Genomic DNA, 19614 nt, shown 5'->3' with positions numbered 1-19614 from the left:
AATGACAAACTTATTATACCCCCGTCACCATTCTATGGTGGTGGGTATAACAACTAGAAATATAAATATTACATTGGTCATACAAGAAAAATGCAAATGTTACATTTTGGTCAATAAGCAACCCAAAATTTTCAAATGAAAGTTAGCCGTACATTTCAGATTCGGAATACTTCGATATTTCCCAGAAAATAGTTCGAAAATTCCAAACATTTTTAAATTTTACCGGAAATACGTCCATCATGAACTGGGGTTTGTATTGCAATAGTCGGCTAAGCATGTTGCGCCCAGGGCTGTGGAGTCGGAGCCGTAGTCGGAGTCTGAAGATTTTGCTGGAGTCGGAGCCGGAGTCGTAGAAATTTTTCTCGACTCCGACGAAACAAAATTTGAAAAATACTTAATATCTTTGTAATTAAAGAAATATTTCGACTAAATTTTTGCAAGTATGTCGAGTTCGAAGATGGATCATACCGGAAGATATTGTGATATAGAACCTACATATAAACCCAACTTCCGAATTGTTTTAAGAAAATTTTTCCAGTCTAAAATTTTCATAAGATTTGTCAGAAATTTTGAATTTAGAGTTATTTTAGATCCATAAATAAATGCGGAAATTTCCCGTCGGCCCAGATTTTAAGATAGCCCTACATAATTACTTGAGAAATCTCCATAGACACCCCATATCCTTGGAAGCTGTAATAACCTCTGCCAACGTGCCTTCTGAGCCGGTCTTTTGGGAGAAATTTTGTTTCATCGAAGCCACTTACATTAAAATAATGTCCATAACTGGTAGACCATTTATAAATCGATGTTTCACCAGTTTACTTCTATATAAACAATATTCGTAACTGTCCAGCTATTCTTGTCATCTGTTGTATATTGTTTTTTTTTTTTTGTGTATTTTTCTTTTTTATATAGATTTATTTTTTATAAAATGCCTATATAGAACAATACCAGGATTTTACTCCTTAAACTTCTGGAAGCCTAATTATTTTTTGAAATTTTGTGGTTTTATAAATACATATTCTTGAGATGGTTATTATCTACCCATATTTTGATGTGGTCTCTATATAGTCGTGTGTCGTATTTAAAATTTAGAGCTTTTACATCCATAAAATGCTGAGGTTTGTCGTCGAGTCGTATCAAAATTTTAATTTAGAGTTCTTTTGGACAAATAGAATACTAATATCGGTCTTCTTTTGAAACCTTATGGAGTCGACTCCGGAGTCGGAGTCGAGGCTTATAAGAAATGCTGGAGTCGGAGTCGGAGCCGGAGTCGAGCAACATTAACTTGACTCCACAACCCTGGTTGCGCCACTGTAGGATTTGCCATATGTTAATTATCTCTATTATAAAACCGCTAATTTTTTTAAGTGTAATGCAAAGAAAAACAAATTACAAAAACTCCATTTTCACTTTCATTTGACTTCATTTTCATATGTTGAGGTAACGAACAAACCGCCACAACCATTCAATGACTCAATGGAAAAGTGGAAAAACAGGTGGAAATATAAAACAAATCCCGCAAATATTATAAAGTCTTGAAATCGACGCATTTTCCAACAGTCACCAGGGCGACATCAAAGAGTAAACAAAGTGTTTTTAGTTTTTTTTTTTCACACAAATATTGATCAAAAACTATATCACAGAAAAATGTCAACGCAATTGAAAGTTTTAATATATCTGCTATTATATGGAGTATCCATGGTGCGGGCCATAACTATAAGGGATGAAATACCATCAACTACAAACTCTGTTCCGAGGGAATCAACAACATATCGAGTTACAGTGGCCAACATTAAAAACTCCAATCAGCGGGTTCCTGAATATTTACAACGTGTCCGCAATGGATTCGCTTATGATGATGCAGATGATGTCATTCATGTCATTGAACCGCCAAAACATTTTGAACAATTGAAAATGCTAATGCAAAGTCGACAAAAACTCTCAACACCAGACATACGTTTGCAACAGCCAATCAATGTTAAAGCAAACAAACCTCTGGTTAAGGCTTCACTAAGGAAAAATCCCAGACAAAGAACTACCAAAAAACCTGCAGAAAAAGATTTGGATATACAAGAAACTGAACATTTGCCCGTGGAACATCTGCCAGTGGAAATTTTAGCTTCAGTTCGAAAAACGGAAAATTATTTAAGAAAATTCAAGCCTAAGATTCCCTTAGCTCCGCAGCACAGAGTTAAGACGAAGAAAATCCAAACAGTTATATGGGAAAAGGCTCATGAGCATCAGCAATTTGTTCAAGGTCAGGAACATAAAATGCATGGCATCAGAGAATTCCATGATAGTAAACAGCGAAGGAAATTTATCAAGAAGCGAATTAAGCGGGAAACGTCATCAACTAACCAGCATCCGGATCTGAAAGGAGATGATCTTTTGGAACACATCAATGAATTGGTAAAAAATGCTACTATTTATTTGGAAAATCTAAAAACTTATGAAGATATCCATTCAGGAAATGTCAAAGATGATGAGGTACAATTGAACAATTCATCGTCTTTTTCCACATCATCTAATTCCAGAATCTCGGTCTATAGCCAGCCAAATCCCTATATGAATGAAGAATATATTGTGAAAATTTTGGAAAATTCTATTAATGCCACTAATATGATAATGGAAAAAATCAAAAGTAAATCAAATTTTACCAATATACCAAGTAAATGTGAATACTCCCCAGATGAAGATGTGAAGGAAAGTAGTCGTGTCCATAGTTTAAAGGAACAAATTTATTGCATGCAAAGCCTAATAAAATTAATGAAAGCTAAGAAAGTGCAGGAAGTTGAACAAATACCCCAGCATCAATACAAACTACGACCAAGTGGTTATAGACGGTATGGTGAGCGGTTAACAGCACGTAAAACAAAAGACTTAAGACACAAACCATTTCTGGTTGCCACTGTAGAGGATGAATATTTTGGTGATTCGACTACTTCTCCACTCAATGCGTCGTTAATATATGATGATGTTATGACCACAATACGAAATCTATTACAAGCTAATAATCTTCAAAATCTGGAGGAATCAACATTACCCTCACCTTCACCACCCTCCTACGAAGGGTCATCAGAAACTCTGAGCTCTTGGGAAGAGATTAGCATACCTCAAGATAATTTCCAAGAAAATGTGGATTTTCACAATTTAAATCAATATTTGAATTCATTGCAAAATGTTGTCGCCAATTTACCTCATATTTCGAATTCATCATTAAATCTCCATGAAATTGAAGGCAATCCGTCCAAGTATTATTTTATAAATCCTCTGGGAGGAATTTATAATCTTCCACAACCCTTCCATGCAAAAGGTCATCGTCCACCTCAACCATCATCGGCTATATTTAGAAAATTTCCCGATATACCTTCGATCTCCGATTATCTGGGTGCAAGTGGAGCTCTTTTGAAGGCCACTAAAAATGTTATTGAAATTTTATAGTATCGAGTGGGAGTTAAAGTTTGATATTTATGTTATGCTGTTTTAAGAATAAAATAAACGTTACTTTTTTGTATGTGAAACACTTTTAACTGAATCATGGGCTGTACTAAGTTGACTATTAATTTTCCAAAACTCGAATATGTAACAAACGAGGCACCAATTGCCATCCCTGCATGACGAAGCCAATTTATACAATCAGGAGATAAATCACACATCAAAGGAACATGAAAAACTATTTAGAATCTTGCTAAGGAAATCTTAGTAGGTTAGGTTAGGTGGCAGCCCGATGTATCAGGCTCACTTAGACTATTCAGTCCATTGTGATACCACAGCGGTGAACTTCTCTCTTATCGCTGAGTGCTGCCCGATTCCATGTTAAGTTCAATGACAAGGGACCTCCTTTTTATAGCCGAGTCCGAACGGTGTTCCACATTGCAGTGAAACCACTTAGAGAAGCTTTGAAACCCTCAGAAATGTCACCATCAGTACTGAGGTGGGATAATCCACCGCTGAAAAAGTTTTTTGGTGTTCGGTCGAAGCAGGAATCGAACCCACCACAGTGGCACCATAAAATGTTAGTAAGAATAGGAAATAAACAGGCTTTATTTTGATTTTTAATACATATTTTAATATATATGTATATATATATATATATATATATATATATATATATATATATATATATATATATATATATATATATATATATATATATATATATATATATATATATATATATATATATATATATATATATATATATATATATATATATATATATATATATATATATATATATATATATAAATATATACATATACATATATATATATATATATATATATATATATATATATATATATATATATATATATATATATATATATATATATATATATATATATATATATATATATATATATATATATATATATATATATATATATATGTATATATATATTTTTTTTTTTTTTTTTTTTTTTAATATTATAACAAGTATATAAAGCAGTATGTTCGGCCGGGCTGAATCTTAAATACCCACCACCATGAATCAAATATTATAGTTTCCTGTGAAAATTTCAGGGGGATTTGCTGACAAGCAGATCAGTTCAACCAGTACACAGAAAAAAAAGTGTCTCGTAAAATTAAGAAGATTTTTACAATAATTTATTATAAGAATTTTCCAGAATTTTAGTTCATATTTCGTATCTTGAACGAAAATTAACTACTCGAAAGGAAATTTTACAAATTCTAAGTAGCAATCGTTTAGTTCATGGCCTACAAAATACGATGGAAATTTCCTTAAAAAATTTCTTAACTGGTAGTTAAAAATTCGTTTGTCATGCTATAAAACTACTTGTGAAATGTAAAGTATTTTCTAAATAATAAGTGCAATTTACTATAAGATTTTTTTGTATGAGAAAACATTTTTTTACGAAAAATGAACTTGAAAGTGGATAGCAATTTCTTACTGACTATTCCTATAGTTAATAATTGTTGGTAAAAAATTACACAATGAAATATTTTTAGTTCACATGTAATTAAATTTATAGACATTTTCGTCAAAAATGGTAGATAACATTTCATGAAAATTTTGCAAATTTTAAGTTAAACGTTTCATCGCTCATAAACTGGTGTGCCTTTACGAATATTATTCTTAGAGTAAATTGTCAGCAGATGCGATGAACTAATGCATAGTACAGAGATCTTTATCGAAATAGTGGAATGTGATTAATGTAAAGATGATGTTACTTGAGTTTTGTTGTGTATACATGAGCGTGGGGTTGTTTTTATTTTTGTTCATTTAGTGGCTTGTGTGTGTGTGTGTTTGTTATTCGTTGATGGTTTTTGGCTGGATGAGGTGTTGTTTTCAATAAAGGCAAATGTGTTTTTGTTGTTGTAGTAATGGTTTGGCTTTGCTTGGTTTTGTTTGGCATGCTTCAGTTGTATAGTTGGCGTTGGCGTGGGCTGTTGCATCTGTTAAGTAGGTATGCAACAAGGGAATATAAAGGCATGGAATATTTTGGATTTTTGAGTCATATATTGGTGTTTGTTTATTAAACCTTTTAAATGAAAGTTATTAATATTTTATCGGTAGTTTAGAAAAAAGTTATTAAGAATATTTAGTAAAATATGTTGAAATTGAAAGTGTATTGAAATTTTCATTATTCAATGAAAAAAATTAATATTCAATTCCAGATGAATTTGGAAAATTTTTGTAATATCTCAGCGTATAGTTTATTCATAAATTGGTAAGTATTTTTTTAATATGGCTTTCTTTTGAAAAGAATATTTTTTATGTATATTATTATTTGTTAATTATTTTTTTTTTTGGAAACCACTTTAATGTTTTTCTTTGTTGTAAAAGCGATACTTAATTTCAGAGCAACTCCAGACGGATTCAAACAAATTTAAAAAGGTAGAGAATTGGTAAGTTTTCTTTTAAAAATTGGCTTTCTTTCAACTAGAATATTTACGTTTTTATGACCTTTTTATCATCAAAATTACAGGTTTTTAATACCTTATTTTAGTATTTCTTTAATTATTTTTTTGGAAACTAATGTAATATTTTTAATGTAAAAATAAATATTTAATTTCAGAATAACCCCTTAAAATTTGGACAAATTTTTAGTACTCCTTTGCCTGTAATTTAATAGTGAATTGGTAAGTTTTCTTTAACTTTCATTTAACCCTGGATAGCCATCCTTATTTTTTGTACATTAACGTCATCCTTCGTCATTTTGACTACGGCTGATTTCAAGACGATATAATTTTCATCGTGAGCGAAAAAGTGAACCAAACTTGCGTTTATCTTCTTATTCAATTTGGTTTTAAGTAGTATAAAACAAAAATTCATATAACGGTCGAATTAGTATAACTTAAATTTACCATTTCCCAATAGACTAAAATGCATTTTAAATCGAAAATGAAATTACGTGTCGTCATTTTGATGACTGTCTAGGAATATCAAGAATATTTGGTTTTTTATGCATATTATTATTTTTTTCATAAGATTTTTTGAAAAGTTATTTAATAATTTTATTTAATGTTTAATTTCAGAGTAACCCAAATAAATTTGGACAACTTTTTATATTTCCCCTCAGCGTACAATTTAATAGAGAATTGGTAAGTTTTATATTAAAACTTTGGCTTTCTTTCAACTAGAATATTTATTTTATTATATCTTTCACATCGATAACAACACAGTTTTATGAGTTTATTTAGAATACTTCATTATTTCTCTAATTGTTTCAGGTACAAATTTTATGAGATACGTTTTCCAAAGAAAAGTTGAATTCCTTACACCATTTGATAAAATGCCCCAAATATGGTAAGTTACAAGCTAAAATGAAGAATTAAAAATTATATTTCATTACATGGTATTAATTTTTAACAATTTTCATTATTGTTTCCATTTTTCCAGCAAGATATGTGAAAAAATTACCTACGATGAATAAAAAAAGGATAAGTCAAAATGTCCAAACAGTGGGTTCAAATGAACTACTCTCTTTTCCATGTGGTCATAATTTTTATTCACAAAAAACATTGTATTAAGAACTTTCATCATAAGTTTTTATAATAAAGTACTTTTGCTTAAAGATAGTTTAATTTTAATGTATGAAAATTCTCATAATAGTAAAACGGTTTGTTGTTCCTTTAATTATTTAATTTCTCTATACTGTGGAATGATTGATTTAAAAATAGTCTAGTCGTCGACATTTTAAAGAGACTGTTAACCAATTTTTATTATCGGGTTTCCCACAAAATAAGCAAGTAAACCAAAATAATACTGACTTTTTAACTTGGTAGGTGTATATAAATCTTATGGTGTTGTAAAAATGAACTAAACTACAATGTTATAGATGAACTAAAATTTAAGAAAATTATAAACTAGACAAGTTGAAAAAAATCTTAAGGGCTAAATCATGGTCAATATTACTATATTTTAGTTCATTTTGCAATGGAAAAGGGTTCACTGTTTTTTCAGTGTACACTTCCCGAAGATAAATTCAAAGATTTTACCTATGAAGACTAGATCAGATTCTGGATTTATAAGAACCCTATTTGTTTGAGTTTTAGAGGAATCATAAACATCGTGTGCAAGTGTGCAAGAAAATAAAATGAAAATGAAATAACGCCTTGATTTAAAATCAAACATCTGTAGATGTTTACCCCCATTATTTAAATGATTACCAGAAGTAAAATCTGGAAACTATAATTCAGTTTCAAGCAATTTTCATTATCACTGCACATGGACCGATAGTCACCATTTTCGGCACACCTATTTATGTTTCTAAAATACTTATAGATTTAAAATTTCATACAAATTTGATAAATCTATGGTTTCTAGAAGCCCAAGAAGTAAAATCGGGAGATCGGTCTATTTGGGAGATAAACCAAAACATGGACCAATACACGCCATTTTCTGCTCTCATATTTAAGGTCCTAAAATACCTGTAGATTTCTCATTTCAGGCAAATTGGATAAAAACTACGGATTCTAGAAGCCTAAAAAATAAAATCATTTCTTGCACACCTAGTTGTATTCGTAAAAACCTCCAGATTTTCGAATTCAGGCAAAGTGGACAATATCGGGAGATCGGTCTATCTGATGACTATATAAAAACATGGACCTTTGCTCACCATTTTCGACATACCGTTTTAAGGTCCTAAAATACCTCTAGATTTCCAATTTGAGGCAAGTTGGATAAAAACTACGGTTTCTATAAGCTCAAGAATAAAATCTGGAGATCGGTCTCTGAATCCAAGTACATTCTTTTGAGGGTATTATTCGTTAGGATTGGAAGCGAATTCCAATCCTCTGTACTTAACTTCAACAATTGGAGCGTATGGGGGAAGCAACAGTTTTGACCAATAGGAGAGAAATATATACCGTCAGAATAACGCCAGGCCAGCGATACCGTTGACAATTTCTAAAAAGTGGCACAAAATGTGTCATTTGCAATAACAGGTAGCACTGCCGTTTTAATCAAAGTGGGAGTCACCGTGGTGCAATGGTTAGCATGCCCGCCTTGCATACACAAGGTCGTGGGTTCGATTCCTACTTCGACCGAACACCAAACAGTTTTTCAGCGGTGGATTATCCCACCTCAGTAATGCTGGTGACATTTCTGAGGGTTTCAAAGCTTCTCTAATTGGTTTCACTGCAATGTGGAACGCCGTTCGGACTCGGCTATAAAAAGGAGGTCCCTTGTCATTGAGCTTAACATGGAATCGGGCAGCACTCAGTGATAAGAGAGAAGTTCACCAATGTGGTATCACAATGGACTGAATAGTCTAAGTGAGCCTGATACATTGGGCTGCCACCTAACCTAACCTCACCTAACCTATATGGGGGCTATTTAAAAACATGGTCCGATACTCATCATTTTCAGCACACCTCTTTAGGGTTTTAAAATACCTCTAGATTTCTAATTTCAGGCAAATTGGATAAGAACTACAGATTTTAGACGCCCAAGAAGTAAAAACCGGAGATCGGTCTATATGAGGGCTATATCAAAACATGGACCGATACTCACCATTTTCGGTACACCTCTTTATTGTTCGACAATACATCTAGATTTCCAATTTTAGGCAAATTTGATAAAAAACTACGGATTCTATAAGCCCAAGACCCCAAATCGGGAGATCGGTCTATATGGGGGCTATACCAAAACCTGGACCGATACTCACCATTTTTAGCACACCTCTTTATGGTCCTAAAATACCTCTAGATTTCAAATTTCAACCAAATTGGATAATAACTACGGATTCTGGAAGGCCAAGAAGTAAAATCGGGAAATCGGTCTATATGGGAGCTATACTTAAACATCAACCGATAGTCACCATTTTTGGCACACCTCTTTATGGTGCTAAAATACCTCTAGATTTCCGATTTCAGGCGAATTGGATAGAAACTATCGATTCTAGAAGCCCTAGAAATATAATCGGGAGATCGGTCTATATGGGGGCTATACCAAAACATGGACGGATACTATCCATTTTTGGCACACCTCTTTATGGTCGTAAAATACCTCTAGATTTTCAATTTCAGGAAATTGGATAGAAACTAAGGTTTTTATAAGCCCAAGACCCCAAATCGGGAGGTCGGTTTATATGGGGACTATATCGAAACTTTGACCGATATAGTCCATCTTCGATCTTGACCTGCCTGAAACAAAAGACGAATTTGTGCGAAAATTCTCCCTGATCAAGAATATATATATACTTTATATAGTCGGAAATCGATATTTCGATGTGTTACAAACGGAATGACAAACTTATTATACCCCCGTCACAATTCTATGGTGGTGGGTATTAAAACATAACGTGGGAAGAAACTCAGTAGTTTCAAAATATTTTTTTTAGAAAGTAGTGGTTCAAAATACAAAAAAAAGAACCTTGCTCTGTCAGCGTACGATTGGATGGTTCGACACACGGCTTCATATGTAAATTTAGGCTAGATTAACATTTATCAATTTTTTCGACTGAACGTTTCTTTTTTCAACAGAACATATTTTAAGAAATTAATTTTAGGTGTAAATAATTATATTCCTTTGCGGTTTTTATAAAATTTCCTTTATAATACTAAACTAAATAAAACAAAAAACTTTAGTTGCTCACAAGATTTCTAAAGGATGAGCGGCATTGCACTATATAAAATTGTATCTAAAAAACTCGAAGATATGTCATATTTGTGGAATAAAGCCACTTGCTGCTCAGAAAAGAACAATGCTTGATATAAATAAACGTGATTTTTGAATAAAAAATTTACGTATTTACAGCAAAAATACAAAAAGTATTGTAATAACTTTTTTGTGGTAAAAATTTTAACTAAAAAAAAAAATAATAATAAAAAACTTTAATTGAATTTGAATCGAGAACAAAAATTGCGATTCCCAATTTCTATGTTTTTTTTTTTTTTGCATATAAAATATGTGTTCACACCTTTTGGAATTCAGAGCAATAGAGGTCTCACTTGAATGTTCAATATTAAGTATGGTGCACACCCTCAAAAAAAATCGCTTCTTTAACATATGTTCCAAACATATTTTGCAGGAAGCACATATATTATTGCATACTGCCGAAACATTAATATGTTTGTTTTATGTGAACATATTATATGTTTGGAAGCATTTTGAGCCAAAAATATTATATGCTTGGAAGAATTTTTCCCAAACACGATTGTGCTCATTCCCTAACATACTCGTAATTTTCACTTCCACGAAATTTTTTAGTTATTGGCACCTTTTTCTGTAATACAAATAATGTTGAAGAAATTATTCACTTTTATAAATTTTTTAAATTTTACCTTTCGCCTGCACGGAGAATCGAACCGAGGACCATACAGTTTGTAAGCCAACACACTATCCACTGGGCTACGTAGCTGTTATAGTCACCAGTAGATAATTATCGTTTTAAGTTACATTTATATAGCATAGTTTGCAGCGCCCACGAGCCCATGCAAACATAACATTATTTAACAGAAACATACATTTGTTTGCCACGTGGAGCAGTGGTTAGCATGTCTGCCTTGCATGCAAATGGTCGTGGGTTCAATCCCTGCTCCGACCGAACATTTTTTTTGTTTTTTGTGTTTTTTTTTTAATTTACACATTTATATTTATACTATATTATTTTTTTTTTAAATGAAACTTCGAAATATGCGTTATTAAAGATTTATAGTCAGTAACAGTGCTTGATATAAACGAAATTTACTGATTTTTGGATAAAATATTATTTTTTATTGAAAAAATAACAATCTTGTAATAAAAAACTGTTTTTGTACAAAACTTTAAAATTTGGAAGGAATTCAAAAACTAACAAAAGAAGAAGATACATACATAATTTTATAATATAAACATAAATTTATTTAGGAGTGAACAGTTTTTTACTAGCATTTAACACCATCGCTCTAAAATGCCTTTTATTTTTCTTTAATAATTCATTTTAAAGAAAATAAACTTTTTAAATTGTTTTAGCTGTAAAACTCGAACTTAATGCCCGCTTTTATATTTGATGGTGTCCGTCAACTCCTCGTGGACTACTTTTTAATAAAGAAGAACTAAAGTTTGTTTTTTTACATTTTACTGTTTAATTTTTCACTATTTCCTCCTTATTTCATTTTACTGTCACTAAAGGGCACTATACTCTAAAAGGAGTATAGTGCCCTTTCGTTATTTTTATGAAGACCCCTGATTTCTTTTAACGAACCAAGAAAAAAATTGTGCCCATAATGCCAAAATGATAAACAAAACACATGTCCACACATACATAAAATGCTGCTCTCAAGGCGAAAACATAAGCTGTTTGTTTTTCAAATGTCTATTCTCTTGGTTCAGAATGTATATTCTCTTTATTCAAATTAAATAATATTTAGACTTAAACACATCAAATTTTTGGCCTTATCATAAAACAGTTTTCCGAAACAACATACAAGCGGTTTCACAGAAATTGTTTTCTTTTGACTCTTTTGCTGTGTTATATTGATATCTTTCGTCAACTCTCCCGGTTTCCATCTCTATTTCTTTCTCTATACTCTCTCTGTCACTTTGAATAAAATATCACAACATATGTATGTTTAGTCGAAATTTGTAAATTTATATATGTTTGTATTCACACATATGATTTTTATGAAACATTCATACCCCAAACATAATATATTCTAACATATTAACATAGATGTCCCAAACATTTAGTGTTAGTTTAGGAACATTACATGTTTGCACTTAAATATATTGTGGTTTAAAATCGTGCCCGAAACACATTTTGTTTAAATCGGAACATATGAAAAACATATTTTTCTAACAGTGCACATTTCTAAAACAGCATCGTAACAATGCTTGAATCTATTTTTGAAGTTTCGATTTACATATCGGTGTTTATAAATAACTCATTTCATTATGCACTCCGAGAGGAATTTTCTTTTCTGATGAACGAAATTTTAGACAAGCGAAGATATCTTTTGATGCTAAACGATGTTCGAAGATTCTTTAATAGCAATAGTCGATTTGAGACAATCGTTTCAACATTTGTCACACATTCTTGTTTATATGCTCTTAAAGAAAGTACTTTATGTGAAAGAGGAATTTCCGTTGTCTAAAGTTTCGAAGGATAGATTTTTCCTTTAGGTGTATATGCCCGCCGACCACTTCAAGTAACCTTCAACTTGAAATCTCACATAATTGGCCATTTTCTTTTCTTTTGGTTTGTTTTGTTTGTTTATTTGTTTATTATTATTATTATTTTTTTTTTTTTTCAATGGTCTGGTTTATGTTTTCGTCTTTGGTAAATGCTGTGTTTGTGATGATGTGCTTGTTTCGAAAGAAAGTAATTTTTCTTTGGGTGTATTGCCGACTGACCACTCAAAATAACCTTCAACTTGAAATCTGTCTCACATAATCGCGTATTTTTTTCTTTCTTTTATTTATCTGTTTTTTTGTCAATGGTCTGTTTATGTAAATTAATTTTTCACTTTGGCTTCTGCTTTCATCTTTGGTAAATAATGAGTGTTTGTGCCAACTCTGTCTGTAAATAACAGTGTCTAGCTTTTCGTAGCCTGTTACCTTCATTATTCAGATATTGTGTTATGTTATTTTTTTATTGCCGCCTAGAAATATGCCGCATGTTTAAGTCGTTCTTAATACTGTCATTACATATGTTTTACAAGTGAATTAACAGCACTGTTGTCTATCAGCACTCCATAGATGGCGCCTTTTCTTCTGTAAAATAATAATTTTAATTTGTCTCTATTTTGCTTTTTTCCTCTCTTATTAAAAAAAACTGATTTCCTTCAGTCCGTTTGTTTTTAATGCAAATTGATGGATTTGTACAAATTGTTCTTCTCCCAAGAGAAATTGAGTAAACCGAATGCACAATTTAGTATAAACGATACAAATAAGTTAATGATTTTGTTAAATTGAAGAAAAATGATATAAAATTATCTAGCGTTGTACGAAATTCAAGCCAAATTTTTCTCTTCACGGTCGTTAAAATGATACTCTAGCGTAAGTAATAAAACCAACTAGAAGAAAACCGACCGAAAAATGACAAAGTTATAAGCAATTGAGTGAACAAATCCGATGTTAAATCATGCAAATATGAACAACTCACCCACACTCGGCCACACAAAAATGCCTTTTTATACCCTCCATCATAGGATGGGGGTATATTAACTTTGTCATTCCGTTTGTAACACATCGAAATATTGCTCTAAGACCCCATAAAGTATATATATTCTGGGTCGTGGTGAAATTCTGAGTCGATCTAAGCATGTCCGTCCGTCTGTTGAAATCACGCTAACTTCCGAACGAAACAAGCTATCGACTTGAAACTTGGCACAAGTAGTTGTTCTCGATGTAGGTCAGACGGTATTGAAAATGGGCCATATCGGTCCACTTTTACGTATAGCCCCCATATAAAGGGACCCTCAGATTTTGCTTGTGGAGCCTCTAACAGAAGCATATTTCATCCGATCCGGCTAAAATTTGGTACATGGTGTTGGTATATGGTCTCTAACAATCGTGCAAAAATTGGTCCACATCGGTCCATAATTATATATAGCCCCCATATAAACCGATCCCCAGATTTGGCTTGCGGAGCCTCAAAGAGAAGCAAATTTCATCCGATCCGCCTGAAATTTGGTACATGGTATTGATATATGGTCTTTAATAACCATGCAAAAATTGGTCCACATCGGTCCATAATTAATATAGCCCCCATATAAACCGATCCCCAGATTTGGCTTGCGGAGCGTCAAAGAGAAGCAAATTTCATCCGATCCGGCTGAAATTTGGTACATGATGTTGGTTTATGGTCTCTAACAACCATGCAAAAATTGGTCGATATCGGTCCATAATTATATATAGCCCCCATATAAACCGATCCCCAGATTTGGCTTGCGAAGCCTCAAAGAGAAGCAAATTTCATCCGATCCGCCTGAAATTTGGTACATGGTGTTGGTATATGGTCTTTAATAACCATGCAAAAATTGGTCCACATCGGTCCATAATTATATATAGCCCCCATATAAACCGATCCCCAGATTTGGCTTGCGGAGCGTCAAAGAGAAGCAAATTTCATCCGATCCGGCTGAAATTTGGTACATGATGTTGGTTTATGGTCTCTAACAACCATGCAAAAATGGGTCGACATCGTTCCATAATTATATATAGCCCCCATATAAACCGATCCCCAGATTTGGCTTGCGGAGCCTCAAAGAGAAGCAAATTTCATCCGATCCGGCTGAAATTTGGTACATGGTGTTGGTATATGGTCTTTAATAACCATGCAAAAATTGGTCCACATCGGTCCATAATTATATATAGCCCCCATATAAACCGATCCCCAGGTTTGGCTTGCAGAGCGTCAAAGAGAAGCAAATTTCATCCGATCCGGCTGAAATTTGGTACATGATGTTGGTATATGGTCTCTAACAACAGAGCCAAAAATAATCTACCAAAATTTTATTTACATAGAAAATCTTGTCAAAATTTTATTTCTATAGAAAATTTTGTCAAAATTTTATTTCTAGAGAAAATTTTGTTAAAATTTTATTCGGTTCATAATAAAATTTTCATCATTGTCAAAATTTTATTTCTATAGAAAATTTTGTTAATATTTTATTTCTGTAGAAATTTTTGTCAAAATTATTTTTCTATAGAAAATTTTATCAAAATTTTTATTTCTATAGAAAATTTTGTGAAAATTTTATTTCTATAGAAAATTTTGTTAAAATTTTATTTCTGTAGAAAATTTTGTCAAAATTTTATGACTACTTTGTCAAACTGAATTATATACGTATTGGATCGATCTTTTTTGATTTAATATATACCACCTATGGGCTTACATACAATTTAGAAGATGGTGTTAGGATGTTTTAAGATACCTTGCCATCGGCAAGCGTTACCGCAACTTAAGTAATTCGATTGTGGATGGCAGTGTTTAGAAGAAGTTTCTACGCAATCCATGATGGAGGGTACATAAGCTTCGGCCTGTCCGAACTTACGGCCTTATATACTTGTTTTTTAATAATTTGTTTGAAATTTAAACAATATTTTTTGAACCACTTAACTTACCACAGATTCAATTATACACGATTGTTCATCATCTCAATACCTTCTATTTAAGTATAAACATTGATATAATCGGACGTTTTTAATTCGAGATATAATTTGTTTAGTGAAAAAAGAGCGACAAACTAAACATAATGGGATATCTCAACAACTGTTCAATAAAAAATTGTTTACATTTTTTTCGAATTCAGCAGATCAATATACATAATGAAAGTCAACTTTCATCATATGTAGATTTTCAGTGTAAACTAGTGTTATTTGAAGCATTCTATAAAATGCATAGATTTTGCAGACGCGTTTCTTCAAAACCAATATGAAAACTGCAGTAGGTTCGGCTAGGCTGAATCTTAAATACCCACCACCATGAATCAAATATAACAGTTACCTTTGAAAACTCTTCGTCGTAGTGTGTTACTTGATAATATAAAGCGGGTTACTTGATAATGTATAGAATGATAATACATAGAAATGATTAAATAATGCTTTGATTTGAAATCTAAAATCTATAGATTTGGAAAATTTACTTTTAGTTTCAAGCAATTTTCATGATCAGTGCATCTTCTATACTCTCAAGAAGTGAAATCGGCCTATATGGAGGCCTTACCAGATGGAGCGATAAAACTAAATTTGTTACAATGTCAGGCAAATCGGATAAAAACTACGGCTTATATAAGCCCAAGGAGTTAAATCAGGAAATCAGTCTATATGGGTGCTATGCCAAAAAAATTGCACCGCTACACACAATTCAGCACACCTAGTTGTGGATCTGAAAAACCTACAAATCGGAGGGCGGGTTTGTAAGGGCGATACACAATTTATTCGGAACGCCTATTTATGGTCCTCAAAAACCTCTAGATTTCAAATTTCAAGCACATTGAATAACAAGTATATACAGCAGTAAGTTCGGCCGGGCCGAATCTTAAATACCCACCACCATGATTTCCAATTCCAGACAAATTAGATAAAAACTACGCTTCTATAAGTCCAAGAACTAAATCTGGAGATCGGTCTATATGGGTGCTATATCAAAACATTGGCCGATGCTCACCATTTTTGACACACTTCTTTATGGTCCAAAAACACCTCTAGATTTCCTATTTCAGGCAAATTGGATAAAAACTACGGATCCCAGAAGCCCAAGAAATAAGATCGGGAGATCGGTCTATATGGGGGATATACCAAAACATGGATCGATACTCACCATTATTGGCACAATCCTTTATGGTCCAAAAATACCTCTAGATTTCCAATTTCAGGTAAATTGGATAAAAACTATGGTTTCTATAAGCCCAAGAAGTGAAATCGAGATAACGGTCTATATGGGGGCTATACCAAAACATGGACCGATACTCAACTTTTTTGGCACACTTCTTTATCGTCCTAAAATACCTTTAGATTTCCAATTTCAGGCAAATTGGATAAAAACTACGGTTTCTATAAGACCAGGACCCCAAATCCGGAGGTCGGTTTATATGGGGACTATATCAAAACCTGGACCGATGTAGCTCATCTTCGAACTTGACCTGCCTGCAGACAAAACACGAATTTGTGCGAAAATTCATCACGATTGCTTCATTATTGAAGACTGTAGCGTGATTACAACAGACAGCCAGACAGACGGACATGATTAGATCGACTCAGAATTTCACCACGACCCAGAATATATATACTTTATGGGGTCTTAGACCAATATTTCGATGTGTTACAAACGGAATGACAAAGTTAATATATCCCCATCCTATGATGGAGGGTATAAAAATTTGGTAAGGTTAGAAGCGTTCGTCGCAGGGCGGTTTAAATTTTATTCGCGACGTATGTATATGCCCTCTAATAACAATAAACAAATTGGGCCATAATTATATTTTGCTCCCATATAAATTGATCCTCAAGTTGGGTTCAGAAGCCTCTTATAGGAGCAAATTTCAATGTAATTTGGTACGTGAAATAATTATCATGCGAAAATTGGTTTATATCGATTCTTAATTATTTTTAGAGCCCTCTACATTAAACCACCAATTAAACCAACTAAAGAGGCAAATATTGGTAAACCTCTTTTTATACCCTCCAGCATTTTATAGAGCAACGAGAAACAAAAGTTTTATTCATACACGCAAAAAAAATAATTCTTTCCTCCCAAACGAAATTTTAGACAAACAAAGTTCGTTTCTCATTTGCTTTTCACTCTTTGTGATAAACGTTTATTCTTTTCCAGGATATAAAAACAATTTCATAAAGACTAACTCAAAAAACAATCTTTTCTGGTTAATTGCATTTTCCCTCACATTTTTCTCACTTCCAGGAGGTTTTTTAGTTCTTAGCACCTTTTTCTGTAATACAAACAATATAAAAGAAATTATTCAATTTTATAAATGTTGCCTTTCGCCTGGACGGAGAATCGAACCGCGGACCATGCAATTTATAAGCCAGCACACTATCCTCTGAGCTACGTAGGTGTTATTGTCATCAATAGATAATTATCCATATAAGTTATATTAAAATAGCATAGCTTGCGTCGCCCACGATCCGATTGAACAAACTTTATTTAACAGAAACAAACATTTAGTTGGGCTTACATACCAAGGGTCGTGGGTTCGAGCCCTGCTTCAACCGAAATATATAAATATATTCCAGATATGTTCGGAAAATTCCGAAAAGATGTTCGACATTACCTACTACTATATTAGATTTTTAATATGAACTGTAAAATGTGTTTTATTAAAGACTTAAAGTTAGAAAAGAACAGTGCTTGATATAAACAAAATGGACTGTGTTGTTGGTTTAAAAATATTTTTTTTGTATTGAAAAAAATAAAAATTTTGTAACAAACGAATTTTTTTTGGTGATAAAAGTTTAAAATTTTCGAAGAAATTCAAAAAACTCTAACAAAAGAAAAACGTTTTCGGTACACGTTTGTCAAACGTTTTTTTTCTTTGCATGTGGTAACATACCAGCAAAAACAAATTGAAAGTTGTTCCACAAGCATTTCTTTTAAAACGCATCCCAGAATCCCCCTACGATGTTTTCCACTTTCTATGCTGTCCTTTTGGACAAATCCACAAAAATTTCTTTTAATGTGCATCCCGGGATCCCCATCAATTTTTTCCATAGTCCTTTTGGACAAGTATTAGAAAGTCACAATTAGCCTATTTTAAGTGAAAATTTCAGTTTTGGACAATTAAATGGAAGAAAATATATCTATACAAAAATATATGCCGAAAATAAAAGCGATGTATAACATAAAAAAATCATTGTTTCTTTTTTTTTTGAAAAATATTTGATAAAAACAATTTCGTACTTTTTATGAAAAACGTTCGTACTTTTTGTGAAAAGTGTTCGAACTTTTAGAAAAAAATGTTATAGCCCAAAGTACATTTGGTTGTAGTAACAAGTTTGAAAAATATCATCACTACTTTACATTTTAAGTTTTTGAATAACTTTTAGTTTGGTTACTTCACTTTCATTCATAGCATGCTGTTACCCAAATGAGAAGTAGCATAGACATGATACATGCATGTAAAATTCATTGGGTCCAAATTTGCACTATTTCCGGATCACAAATTGGATATCCAAACTATTTTTTTGGAAGCTCGTTTTTTGCTAGGATTCTGGAGGACCCTTACATTAGCCCCTTGTGGTTATCTAGCCAAATATACTATCACTCTGGAATTTCATCACGAATAACTTTATTTCTGAATGCAATAGACCAAAATGCTAGTGTGAGCTTGTAAACAATAAAATTAACGAGCACTTTGTAATTGATTGCACCCTGAAATTAGTTTTAATATATATATCAGCCACCTGCATGTCTAAAAAATTATCTTGAATTTTGTAGTGTAGAGGGAAGAAATGTATTGGTACTTGAAAATATTTTAAGTCCAATTATAAAACCTACAAATGTTACTGCAACAGCTGTTTTTAAAGACTTTTTCTGTGTGTGTAAAAAAGTATAGCATACTTTCTGGACATTTTTCCAAGTGCATTTCTAGTCAAATAGCTATAAAATAGATATTTTATTAAAATAAAAATGCAAATTTTTATTAAAAATTTTAAAATATAAATAAAGTTTATACAAAAATGTTTGTATTATTGATACTTAA

The 19614-nt window shown here is 32.2% G+C and overlaps 1 protein-coding gene and 1 long non-coding RNA gene across 2 annotated transcripts; both read left to right on the top strand.

Annotated features, from left to right (window-relative positions):
- Nucleotides 1-1572: 1572 nt before the first annotated feature.
- LOC142234511 (uncharacterized) lies at nt 1573-3517 on the top strand. Its single transcript, XM_075305672.1, has one exon. The coding sequence runs from the start codon at nt 1651-1653 to the stop codon at nt 3442-3444; it is 1794 nt and encodes a 597-aa protein (XP_075161787.1). The 5' UTR covers nt 1573-1650; the 3' UTR covers nt 3445-3517.
- A 2304-nt stretch (nt 3518-5821) lies between these two features.
- LOC142236879 (uncharacterized) lies at nt 5822-7053 on the top strand. The gene is made up of 4 exons (XR_012722243.1): nt 5822-5874; nt 6045-6108; nt 6505-6570; nt 6700-7053. It is a non-coding gene; the product is annotated as an uncharacterized LOC142236879 (long non-coding RNA).
- The last annotated feature ends 12561 nt before the right edge of the window (nt 7054-19614 follow it).

Source organism: Haematobia irritans, chromosome 4 (assembly GCF_050003625.1).
Source record: "Haematobia irritans isolate KBUSLIRL chromosome 4, ASM5000362v1, whole genome shotgun sequence".
In the NCBI taxonomy this organism is placed as follows: domain Eukaryota; kingdom Metazoa; phylum Arthropoda; class Insecta; order Diptera; family Muscidae; genus Haematobia; species Haematobia irritans.
This window is presented reverse-complemented; position numbering and strand designations above follow the sequence as displayed.

Bases quoted from the DNA above. Each gene is read 5' to 3' on its own strand.
- LOC142234511 (XM_075305672.1), top strand. From the start codon at position 1,651: ATGTCAACGCAATTGAAAGTTTTAATATATCTGCTATTATATGGAGTA.